This window comes from Macaca fascicularis, chromosome 3, assembly GCF_037993035.2.
Source record: "Macaca fascicularis isolate 582-1 chromosome 3, T2T-MFA8v1.1".
Lineage (NCBI taxonomy): Eukaryota > Metazoa > Chordata > Mammalia > Primates > Cercopithecidae > Macaca > Macaca fascicularis.
This window is the reverse complement of record NC_088377.1, coordinates 190377711-190391345: the sequence shown is the minus strand read 5'-3', so window position 1 is coordinate 190391345 and position 13635 is coordinate 190377711. Positions and strand designations below refer to the sequence as shown.

Sequence of the window (13635 nt, the reverse complement as noted above, 5' to 3'; positions counted from 1 at the left end):
TGTAGTCATAAAAGAATAAAGTCCTGTCCAGTCTGTGGGTAGGTGCATTTCTGAAAAGAAATATCCCATACGAAGCAAATAAATTCACATCTAATAGCATACTTCAAAAGCAAAAACTAATTGCAATTGATTATAATGAACTAAAAACTGTGTTACATAACGTTCAAAGTACTCTGAGTATATATACCATGAATCAAACTTTGAAAAATAGCTGAAGAACATGCCATATTTATACTAACCCTGCCCCCAACCAAAAAAAAAAAACATCACTTGTGACAAGTATGCAATCTCATAATTTCTACAGGGTCTTACTTTAAGAGAGATATATAATTTCTCAATTCTAAGAGTAACTTTAATAGTACTAGGTCAGTAGTAAAAGGTAGCGAGAATTTTGCAAGCTAGGACTTAACATTTGCAAAAGGCAGACGAATAAACTGTACTTTAAAATGCATGCTCTATACTGAAAATCTAGAAGCCAAAGAAGAGCAATTGTTAAAAACTCATCTATAAGCCCACCATCTTATAAGGGACAGTTCCTTTCCACATGGTATACATAAAGGTTTTCAAAAGCAGGAGTGTGTGCTGATGGTTCACAGCTCACATACCACTTCACATCCTGCTTTCCCACAGCAATACATTACGAACATTATTCCATGTCAATAGTCTTCACTGCATTTTTAAACGCAGTTTATAGTTACATCAAATCCTTAATACCGAAGATTGAGGTTGTTTTCCATTGTTTCCTATTATTAAAATACGCTGAAGAGCCTTGCACATGTAATTCTGAATACAACTATTTCCCTAGGATAAAGGTTAAAAAATAAACAAATCGCTGGGCCACAGTACATTTTTATGTCTCTAGAAATATATTTCCAGGCCAGGCTTGTGTGGTTCATGCTTGTAACCCCCCAACTTTGGGAGGCCAAGGTGGGAGGATTGCTTGAAGCCAGGAGTTCAAGACCAGCCTGGGCAATATAGCAAGACTCCATGTCTGCAAAAAATAAAAAATTAGGTGTGGTGGTGTGCACCTGCAGTCCCAGCTACTCAGGAGGTTGAGGCGGGGTGGGTGGTGGAATCACTTGAGTCCAGGAATTGCAGGCTGCACTGAGCTATGATCGTGCCACTGTACTCCAGCCTAGGTGAAAGGGCAAGATGCTATCTCAAAACAAAAAAATCTATTTCTAAATTTCCCTCCAGAAAGATCATAGCAAACTAACATTTCTGCCTGCACTGTACAGCTTGGTCTCCTTGCCAACACTGGCTGTAATAGTCATTTCTTAACAATGTTTTTCAACACGATAGGTAAAAATAGGGTCTCACTCTGCTGCTCAGGCTGGAGTGCAGTGGTGTGATCATGACTCACTGCAGCCTCGACCTCCCAGGAGCAAGTGATTCTCCTGCCTCAGCCTCCTAAGTAGTTGGGACTACAGGTATGCACCACCACACCTGGCTATTTGCCTTTTTTTTTTTTTTAAGAGACAAGGTTTTGCTATGTTGCCCAGACTGGTCTCAAACTCCTGAGCTCAAGTGATCCACCTGCATTGGCCTCCCAAATTCTGGGAATTAAAGGTGTGAGCATGGCTGGCCTAATTCTTCATTTCTTTAACAGTTACAAGGTTGAACATTTTTCCATATGCTTACTATCTGCATTTTTTCTTTCTGTGAACCAGTATGTCCTTTTACAGACTTATCCTAAAACTATGGATAAATATGTATCTATACACACACAAGAGAAGGAAAGATTACATCTAAAAAATATGAAAACTTTCTATGTTTAGGTTCATTTGATGTAAGCCATGTTCATTAGGTGAGCAGAATCAGATTAATGTAAGACTCCTAAATGAAGAGTGCAAGATGAAAAGTGTCTAAACACATTTGTTGGGCTGGATGGTTATTCTAAAACAGACAGGGATCATCATTAATCTACTTTGAAGACAATTTGTTATTCCTTCTGTTTGATCTGCTGTTCTTTGAAATTTTGGTTTTCTATAAAGGAGAGAATTTTGCAGTGAGCAGGTGAAGTAGGACGGCTGCCACCTGAGCCCTCCTCTGCAGCTGCAGCTCCTGTGGAAGGGAAGGCGATGGTCAGAGTGTGGACCTGAAAAGAGTGGTGGCGGCAGCCAAGACAGGACTGCTCAACTGGCAGGTGCAGAGCTGCAGCAGGGACCAGTGTGTCCTGGCACAGCGTCCCTGCAAAGCACAGCCGCAGGCTCCAAGGGCTCAGGAGATTGACTCGGGTGAAAAAGTGCCCCGACCCCCAGCAATCACGAATCTTATCACAAAACATCAAAATAGACGATTAAATGTGAATTCTGAAAGTGCTTATGTTATGACTTACTGAGAGCAACCAAGATCAATCTCATTCTCATTCTCAAATATGAATGAATGATTCTCAAATCAACCAATTTCATTCTCAAATATGAAAGAGATTCTTATGGTGCTAGTGGGGGAAAAGAAGACTGGAAAAAGCAGGCTAAGGAACAGAACAAACTGATTCAGGCCTCAGCACTGTACAGGAAGACAAACAGAAACTTCAAAGTTTATGAGAATTTATTGAGGTAGAGAGAGAAAAAAAGAAAGACATCAATATGAAAGTTTAAACTGATGCCAAGAGAAGGTAAAATTATGAATCTGAGGTACGTGACCTGGAAACAAGACACAGGTAGGTCTGGGGCCCAGAACAATGAACGGAAACCTCCAACACATGACCCGACACCTGGACAAGCTAGGCCGGACCCTCATACTTCACCGCATCCCCTTAAATGCCTCTCTAGCCAGGACCCATGTTTGTCTTCCAACCTAAGCACAACACCTGAAATATAGTGGAGTCAATAAATTGAATAAGAAATGCCAATACCCATTTCAAATTCGAAAGGAAGGAAACCTGGTATTTACCCACCTGCATAGAATTTTATTCTGTGTATTTTATTGTAAAAGAAAAACAGGCCGGGTGCGGTGGCTCATACCTGTAATCTCAGCATTTTGGGAGGCCCAGGTGGGCGGATAGCTTGAGTCCAGGAGTTCGAGACCAGCCTGGGCAACATGGTGAGACAAAAAATTTTGTAGAGACAGGAAACCCTGTCTCTACAAAAAATACAAAAATTAGACAGATGTAGTGGTGTGCGCCTGTGGTCCCAGTTACTTGGAGGCTGAGGCGGGGTGATCACCTGACCCCAGTTTGAGGCTGTAATGAGCCATGAACCCATGACTGCACTCCAGCCTGGGTTGACAGAGTGAGACTCTGTCTCTGACACACACACACACACACACACACAGAGTTGCTGCATGGTAACTATACACATGTAGGACATCACAGAAAACTAGAAGTGAATAGTAGGAAGCGCTTCATAGATAGACTCACAGTGGAGAGTGATGGTTCAAGGCTAAAACTTTAGGAGAAAAACCAAGTCTTTGAGAAACGGCTAAAAACCAAGTTAACTAAAGTGGATCTTTCTGTCTGCAGATGCTCTGGCCATTTTCTTTTCTGTCTTATTTTTTTATTATTATTTTTTTGGCTTTTCCAAAATGCCCTTCTTTCACCATTTTGAGTTGAAAAGTCAAGATAAATATTTATGCTGTAGAATAACCCACCTCCCTGCTACAGCAACAACAAATGTCACTGGTTCCTAAAGGCTCCAAGAATATTTGTTTTACAGCAAGAAGCAGTTGCTTTTTCTAAAAAAACACTCAATTTTCTTCTCCAGGATATGCAACGGGTAAAAATCTAGCTGTTAACTACCAACCAGAGTTAGGGGGAGGAAAAGAATCCCTCCTTTTTCTCTCAACCAGTTTTCCTTTCTAACCCACTTCCTTTGCCAACTGCTGATGAGGCATGTCTAATTTTGCAGAGTGATACTAGAACAGATGAGGCACTGCCAGCTCCTTCTTCCCCACTCCAAAGCACCTCCTGCCCTGAAATGCAACCTTTTACAACTGCATGTGTTACATGTCACAGTGAACAAGCCTTTAGGAGATTATTTTAAAATGACCAAATATACACCAGTAAGAGAAAACTTCTGAAAAACTGCTCTGTTATGCAACCTGGGGCTGGAATAATGGCAACATATACGCAATTCCAAAAAGTACTATGTGTAAATGGCTTAAAGTGAAGATGGCTCTACAAAAACATGACAGACAACTCAAAATTCTTTCAGTTCTCACAGTGATGCTGAAAAGATATGTGAAGAGTTAGGGGGTAAAATCATATTTTACGATTTTCAATAATTAATAAATGTAAGTATACACTCTATTGTTTCACTTCTATCCTAATATATTGAAGAGTTAATCAAAATACTTCACAACTTCTCAAAGAAAATACAGAAATGTAATACTCTGAGAAATGGGATCCATTCAAATATAGTAGCTGAAGGCTACAGAGGGTCTAAAGGCGATTCTAGATTCAGACTGCTGAGAATCTTAAGACTTGCCTCACCACCACTACTAGCTGCTATACAACTAGGTTCCTGAAGCTTATCCACAGAGGAAGGTGACTGCCACCAGCCCACGGTGAGATAAGGCTTAATGTGGTGTGGATGGTTCGAAGCACAAAGCCTGACACACAGGACTCAAACTGTAGCCATTCTTTCATAAAAATGTCCAAAGAATTAAAGAAAGATATTTTAGACTTGGTTTAGATTCTCCAATTTTTTGTAAATACATAGAGCTATTACTTTCTCAGACAAAACTGGAAAAAAAAAAAACTACCCAATTTGAGTGGCAGTCCTGAAAAAAATTAAAGTTGCAGGTACCAGAACAACTACAAATTATACAAATTTAATTATTTGTAGAATACAAGAATTCGGTAACTTCTGCTAATATACAAAGTCTCACTGTCTTATAAGCAAAAATAACCCATCAGAAAAAGGACCAACCTGATTTAGTAAGAAAGAACACATTAAGAAATTCCCAAGGCTGGGCGTGGTGGCTCATGCCTGTAATCCCAGCACTCTGGAAGGCCGAGGCAGGCGGAATGCTTGAGCTCAGAAGTTCGAGACCAGGCTGGGTAACTTGGTGAGACAGTTCTTGGGGGGGGGGGGGGGGGAATTTGCCGGGCATGGTGGTGTGTGCCTGTGGCCCCAAACACTTGAAGGCTGAGATGGGAGGATCGTTTGAGCCTGGGAGGCAGAGGGTGCAGTGAGCTGAGATCGTGCCACTGCACTTAGTCTGGGTGACAGAATGAGACTCTGCCTCAAAACAAAAACAAAAACAAAAAACCCATGACTTATAAAGCATATTAATTATATCTCAATAAGGTGGATTTTAAAAAGAAATTCTCCAGAGACAGATCAGCAGTGACACCTCCTTGGGCTCTGGAGCAGTGCTCTCCTGCTTTCTGTACATCAGAAATCCCACCCGTGTCTTGCCTCACCGGTGGAACCCCCACCCTTCAGCTTTCTTACAAGAGTTAAGAAAATGCCATACCTAGCAAGCCAGAACGCTGTTGGGTGGCATAATAGCCTCTCAGTTGGCAAAGACTCTATCTTCTTTAAAAGCATCCTACCCATCACAGCACCCTGCAATCCCACTCCTGAGTATACACCCTGGAGACCAGAAGTCACAGAGCCACTCAGAAACTCTCACACAATGTTTACAGTGGTATTAGTAACAGTCAAAAGGTGGAAAAAACCCAAATGTCCATCACTGATCAATGGGCAAACAAAATGTAGACTAGCTATACAATTGAGTCATAAAAAGGAACGACGTACACAGTGATACGTGCTACAAGGATGAAGCCTCCAAGCATGCTAGGTCAAAGAAGTCACATAGGCAGCCCACAGATCGTATGATCCCATTTATGCAAAATGTACAGAATGGGCAAATTCATAGAGACAAAGTAAATGATGGTTGCCAGCGCCTGGGGGGACGAGGGCATGAGGAGTGACTGCTATGGTAGAAGGTGTCGTTTTGGGGTGATTAAAATGTTCTAAAGTTAGATAGTGATGATAGGTGCAAATCTCTGTAAATATACTAAAAACCATTGCACTGTATACTTTTTAAAAGGTTGAATTTTATGGTACGTAATTACATCTCAATAAAGCTATTATTTTAAAAGTATTCTATATGTAAGTGTATATACATATATAAATATGCAAACACACAATACATTTTATGCTAATTCCGAGATTGACATAGTTTTATATCTACTTAATTGTTTTTTAGGATTCTGAAGTATTAACATAGGTAAGAACATACTGGAATATCACAAAAACTAGTTTGATAGTAACTGATACATTCTAAAAATTTAAACCTGAAGCTGTTGAATCAGCAACTTTAAAGTCCTAGAAACAGTGGCAATCTGCTCTCTCCTGAGTAAGCTTAACTCTAATTTCAATGTCATATTTGTATAGAATCAAGAAAACCTCCAAATTAGCTGGTGCATCTCCAACCACATGAATAGCGGGAGCTGCATCTCCTCCACCCTCATCACCTTTGTAGCACAGCACAGTCCCCCATGCACACCATGGACCAAAAACAAAAGGAATAAAATTCTTTTTAGATATTGTACTTTAAAAAATAGGGCCATAGCCTGGGCAACATAGTAAGACTGTCTCTATAAACAATAAAAAAAATTGGCCAGGTCTGGTAGTATGTGTCTGTGGTCCCAGCTACTTGGGAGGCTGAGATGGGAGGACTGGTTGAGCCCAGGCAGTTGAGGTTGCAGTGAGCTGTGATCACACCACTGCACTCCAGCCTCGGTGACAGAGCGAGACCTTGTCTCAAACACACACAAAAATAGGGCCATAACAGGAAAACTTTTGCTCGATGTTCTATCCCTATAGATCAGGTGAACGAAATTTTCCTGTAAAAGGGCAGGTAGTAAATATTTTAGGCTTCATGGACAAAACTGTTCCTGGCACAACTACTTAACTCTGTTCTCATAACACAAAGCAGCCATAGACAACATAGAAACAAACAGACAGTAAAACGAACGGTCTGCTGAGAACCTCAGGACCTTGCTTTGGACCAGAGTTGCCCAAGGGAACCTTCTACAATGACAGAAATGTTTTATTTACTCAACACACAGCTAGTGTGCCTAAGGAACTGAACCTGTAAAATATTTCAAATGTAAATAGCTACGTGTGCCCAGTGGTGACTGTACTGCCCAGCACTGCATTTGACTAAAAATGAACCAGTTCTACTCTGTTCAAAAACTTAAGGCTAAAAATGAACCCTGTGATTATTTTACAAGATGAACTGGGAGGAGAAAACAATATAAAATTCTAATAATTCATAAGTCTTACTAGTAAATAATCAAAACTCTAAGCAAATCAACCTGCACTAGGCAGGAGGATACGTGTAGAGCTCCATATATCTGGACTTGGCCATGCTCTGCCGCGTGTACACCTGCTGGATGCCGGCTCTGAGGTCGTCCCAGATCTGGTCCAGGCCAATCTGCTTCAGGCCATGGGGGTTCTGGCTCCGGGTTGACGACATTGTGAGGGATGTTCTAAAGTCGTCCAGTGCAGCAATCCTTATTCAAAGTACAGCTAGTTCTCCATTAGATGAAAATATACAGTACCATTCCAAATTTATTCACAGCAGCTCAGAAAGGATGTCCTTTAAATGTAGAGAATGAAATCTCATTGCAGGCAAACCTGAGGAAGAAATAAAGAGAATTAGTGGATTGTCTCTGGGGTACTGTAATAGGGTGAAACACACTGACAGAAACATTCAGTCTGCAGGCATTAGCAGGGCCCAGTCTAATCCAGAGACCATTTCTCTATGTGGAAACACATTCATGTTAATTATGTGGTCTGTGTATAAAAATATGCTTATTTAATTCAAAATCATTACGATATTAGCACTCAAGAGAAAAGCTGGATAAAAATTTGCACAAGCACAACTAACTCTGTTGCCTCTCTCTGCCTTCTAAAGTTATCAAAAAAATATATCATTTGACCTAGATGACAATTAGAAAGACAAACTCAAAGAAAAAAGGGCAAAGGATATGCTCAGGAAATTCCCAGGAACACAAACAGCTAATAAATAGGAAAAATCATTCAATCTCACGGGTTACCTAGGACTTTTAGTAACTTTTCTCTTAGAATTCAGCGAGAATGCAAATGTTGGTGAGGCTGAAAATGAAAGGAAATAAGCACTCCCTTTTTAAGGAGGGAATCTGGCAAGAATTATCAAGATTTAAAATGTACTCCTGGGCAAAGGATATGAACAGACATTTCTCAAAAGAAGACATGCATACAGCCAACAGCCACATGAAAAAATGCTCATCATCACTGGCCATCAGAGAAATGCAAATCAAAACCACAATGAGATACCATCTCACACCAGTTAGAATGGCAATCATTAAAAAGTCAGGAAACAACAGGTGCTGGAGAAGATGTGGAGAAACAGGAACACTTTTACACTGTTGGTGGGATTGTAAACTAGTTCAACCATTATGGAAAACAGTATGGCGATTCCTCAAGGATCTAGAACTAGATGTACCATATGACCCAGCCATCCCATTACTGGGTATATACCCAAAGGATTATAAATCATGCTGCTATAAAGACACATGCACACGTATGTTTATTGCGGCACTATTCACAATAGCAAAGACTTGGAATCAACCCAAATGTCCATCAGTGACAGACTGGATTAAGAAAATGTGGCACATATACACCATGGAATACTATGCAGCCATAAAAAAGGATGAGTTTGTGTCCTTTGTAGGGACATGGATGCAGCTGGAAACCATCATTCTTAGCAAACTATCACAAGAACAGAAAACCAAACACCGCATGTTCTCACTCATAGGTGGGAACTGAACAATGAGATCACTTGGACTCGGGAAGGGGAACATCACACACCGGGGCCTATCATGGGGAGGGGGAAGGGGGGAGGGGGGAGGGATTGCATTGGGAGTTATACCTGATGTAAATGACGAGTTGATGGGTGCTGACGACTTGATGGGTGCAGCACAGCAACATGGCACAAGTACACATATGTAACAAACCTGCATGTTATGCACATGTACCCTAGAACTTAAAGTATAATAATAATAATAAAATAAAATAAAATAAAAAAATAAAATAAAATAACATAAAATGTACTCCGAATTCAGAGAGACCTGAGTTTGAAGCTCAGTGCCACACCTACTAGGTAGGTACATGCAGTACTGGATGAATTTCTTAACCTCTCTAAGCTTTAATTTCCTAGTCTGCAAAATGGAGGCCAATTACTTTCCTCAAATGGATGTTGTAGAGTGTAAATAAGATAATGTGTAAGAAACTACTTAACACAGAGTAAATGCTTAACACATGGTAGTGGCTACTATTTCTAAGGATACGAAGCTAATGCCAAATACAATATATAATGCTTCAGCATCTTAGACTCATAAGTAACTTAGGTATTCAATATTGTATCAAACCAGTACTTCTCAATGCATAACATCACAGACATAATTTAAGGACTACCTGTGTGTATCACATCAAAATGTATAGGTTTTAAATAGGTATTTCCAGTGCAAAAGAAGAAACACTGAATTATTTTAATGGTTTCATAAAACAAATGTTATTGGGAAGTAAACGAGATCTGGAACAATGAGGCTAGGTTATTGAAGCCTGCAAACCTATGTCTGAGTTACCTTGTCAAGTAATTCAGCTCATCCTATATCCTCAATGGCATTGCAGAGCTCTGTGTGATCTAAGGCACATTTAGGGACCCTGTCAGGTCATGCTTAAGGAGTAAGTCTGAACCACTGAAACCCATTCTCTAATTAATTTATTTATATTCTGGGCTGTGGGTCTTAATATTTTATAAATCTACAACACCATTCCTGATCCTGAAAGCATTTTATGTCTTAGATTCAAATTGGTATGTTCAAATGTGGAATATAAAAGTATCTAACACAAGGACTCCCTCAAGTTTTAAGAAACTGACAACTCAGCAACCACTCTGGAAATGTTTCCTGTGTGTAGTTTCCATGTGCTTTCCTTTCATCATCTACTTTGGGAGGGTCAATAGCACACTTAATAAGAAGAAGCATGTTTTGGACTGGTGGTGCCATCTGATAGCATCAACTGTTTGGACCTACCCTACTTTCCCCATCACTTAATTTTTTCCTAAGGGGAAATAATCACTTAAATTCCCCAGACTCATAGTTCAGTTAATTCTATCTTGGATGATCTTTCTCATACCTCTCTAGATGCTCTTTTACTCCTTTTCCTTTTACTTGTCTTATAATTGCTATCAGCAACTGAAAAAAAAAGTTCTACTCTGCCCCCCAAATGCCTTTCTCCATCAGCCTTGTCTGTGTCAGTGAGTGGCAACACCACATGTATCCACAAGTCAGAAACCTGGGAATGAGTCTGATGCCACAGCCCTCACCTTTCACACTCAAGTGCTACGAACTTCACTTCAAATCCATTCGCTCATCTCCACTTCCTCCTCTAGTAATCATCGCCATCTCTTACCTGGGCCACTATTTTAATTGTCTAAACTAGATTGGAATACCTTGTGTCTGCTTGTATCATTCTTGACATGGCAGTCAGCTGTCTAAAATCCCTGTCATCCTAAGACGGTGTCATCCTAATTCTGAATAGGCTGTCACCCTAAGAGCAACAGGAAGCCAAGGCAGAGTTTGAAGAAGGGAAATCCTTAATATGGCACTATCAGATCCTTTTCTCTCTATTTGCCTCTTACAAAACCTCAACCCTCCCCCTCCCTCCCCTCAGGTTCAGCCGTACGGATGTCCCTTCCCTGGCCATGCCAGTCTCCTTTCCCCACCAGAGGATCTCTGCATCTGCTGCTGCCTCTGCCTAGACAGTTCTAGAAAGTTCCTCCCCTTCTTCAAGTTGCCTTCCAGTCATACTTTCAAAGGAGCCTTACTAGGAAGTCCCAGAAGATGTTCAGGTTTGCCTTTAAATGGGATTTTCCCTTCTTAACACTTACTCCGGGCCATAATCCTGCACTGGTTTCTGTACTGTAACTCCCTCACTTCACTGGGGTGCAAGCCCCACAGGCTCGTGAGAACCTCATACGGAGCCTGGCATGCCACTCAATAAATATTTTACATAAATAAATGAAGGAATAAATTAGGGAATTGAAAAGCTATATGTCTTAAGAAGATTTAGGAATAAAATACCAGTATCATCAAGCATCTGAACTTGCTCAAAATCCCTCTTTAGAATCTCTACAAAATTCTATCTCGTTTCTTCTAAACTTGTTCCTTCAAATATTGGATTTTAGGCTAAAATTTATGTCTTGCTGTTTCATTTAGTCATGTTTTACATTATTTTGGTCATTGCAAATATATACATATCCCAACACAGTGTTTAAACAGGCTTATGAAAATCACAGAATTTTAGTGACTACTTAGTTTTAATGTTTAGTAGGAAGCTACCATATGTCAGGCACCGTCCTAGGCATTATTTACTCTTAACGGTAAACAGACATGGTCTACGCTCATAATGCTACACTGACGGAATAAAGCGTGCTTATTAATTTATTTATTTTTAAATAGGGTATCACTCTGTTGCTCAGTCTGGAGTGCAGTGGCATGATCACAGCTCACTGCAGCCTCAACTCCCTGGGCTCAGGTGATCCTCCCACCTCAGCCTCTCAAATAGCTGAGACTACAGGTTAGGACAACCATGCCTGGCTAATTTTTATTATTTATTTTTTAAATTTTTTTTTGTAGAGATGGGGTTTCGCCATGTTGCCCAGGCTGGTCTTGAACTCCTGAGCTCAAGCAATCCTCCTGCCTCAGCCTCCCAAAGTGCTGGGACTACAGGTGTGAGCCATGGGGCGCCCAGCCAAGTATACTTCTTTCTAAGATGCTGACACATAACTTTTGGTATATAACCTACTTGTAAATCAGAAACTTTATATGCTATGCATTTGTGTACCAAAAGCATTTGTTCTTAAGAGCCAAATATAATCACTGGCAATTAGAGGTTAACCTTAATGATAGTTCTGACCCTTCCTCTTCAGTAGAAGAAACTAATTCAAAGAAGCAATCAAAGTTGGCAAGCTCCTAATGCTACAAAGTAGCAGGACCACAAACTAATACACTGTAGTCTGAATTTTAGGTTCTTCCATTTTTAGGGTGTCGAAACAGTGAAACTACTTTAAGTCATAGGAAAAAACAACCAATTGCCTATTTGTTAAATGAGGAAACTTCAACATCTCCAATTAAAAGAGCTGATAGCTTTAAAGAGTTAGTAAGTCAGTCCTAATTGCATCAGCATTAAATCTACTCAAATATTTTGAAATTTAAGAAAGCCCACTGTTTTTTTTTTTTTTTTTAAAGCCTGACTTTTGAAAAACTAAGATAAACTCTGCAACGATCAGGACAATTTGAAAGATAAACTCAAGATACCAGCAATCCTCTAGCAAAGTTAAAATATACCAAATAAAATGGTCAATGTGGATTTTTCATAACACCTCCATTCTCTTATCTCAGCATAAGCACATCAAATATGTTCTTTACATATTCTCTATCCTTTGTATACATTTCTGATTCCAATTATGAATCTTACTCTGTTAAAACTCACTGATAATCTATGAGATCAAATACAACTTCTCATGTCACACTGTCAAGTTTACTTGCTGTACACTTTTTGTGTCCAGGTCTACGCACGGGAACTTTATGCCACATCACACCTCAGTTTATATTCCGAATACGCTGAAAAATTAGCAAAATCTTTTATTCTTGCCACTATGTGATTTATTCTTCTCTATCCATTCCCTTTTTTCTAGTTGTTCCCACTGAGTATCTAAAATTCATGCATAGATGATCTGAGGTTTTCAAAAATTCATACTTAAGTGGGTGGGTTTAAAGAGGATGACCTAATCTTACATTTTTAATATCCCCCAAACAGCCTCGCTTATGTACTTAAAATATTAATCACTAATACAGCAGAGAAACCTAAAACAAAGTCTACAAGGAAATGTTAGAAGTAAGCACATCACGAAAATGTCTAAAAGGACAGATAGGTCACACGCATGCTGGGCAGCAACAGAGACCTGTGGGCAGGTCCCAGGCAGGGGCCTCTGGAGCCGATGCTGAGACCTGGCTTGGGTAGAAGATGCTTCTTAGAGATGGGCACCCACGAGATGACAAGGAGGAAGCAGATGAGGCAGAGAAAAGATGAACTGTGATGTAGGCCCTACAAAGCCAGCATCAGCCCGACAGGGAACTCTAACAACTGTTGCCAGAGGGTCTCACACGGGCTGCAGGTCAGGCCGTTAACCCCAACCCGGCTGAGAAGGGCGCAGCCCGGTCCAGGCAGCTCTGCAGTTGAGGCCCGATGGCGCTAACACCGGGAGTCAAGTCCTTCCTTGAAGGGGCATCTGGGTGGGTCACCTGTGTATCTACCAGCCTGCTCCAACGGATACAAGAGGCTCGGGTAATGAAGCTTTCCGGTTTAGCGGGGTAGGGGTGTGTGTTTGTATTGTGTGTGTATGTGTGTGTGCGTGTATGTGTGCGAGTGTGTGCGCGTGTGCGTGTGCACGTGCTGAATGCCCATGCTTAATCTATTGATGCATCACTCAAGTGTCTGTTGAACTGAACTGATTGTTAAACTGCTGGGACAATAAAATAGAATACAGGTGCCCACAAAATACTTGCTTCTCTGTTAATGTTCAATTTTATTTTACAAACTATATATCCACCATCTTATAATCAGGCCA

General features: G+C 40.5%; 1 protein-coding gene across 12 annotated transcripts in view; it reads right to left on the bottom strand.

The window, feature by feature from the left end:
• The window catches only part of CUL1 (cullin 1), a 104235-nt gene that overhangs the window by 64818 nt on the left and 25782 nt on the right, over positions 1-13635 (bottom strand). For all 12 annotated transcript variants that reach the window (XM_005551084.4, XM_015448218.3, XM_005551082.4 and 9 more), the window contains exon 2: positions 7295-7595. In XM_005551084.4, the coding sequence (XP_005551141.1) occupies positions 7295-7434 (140 nt within the window). In that variant the 5' untranslated portion in view covers positions 7435-7595. The remainder of the gene's footprint in view (positions 1-7294; positions 7596-13635) is intronic.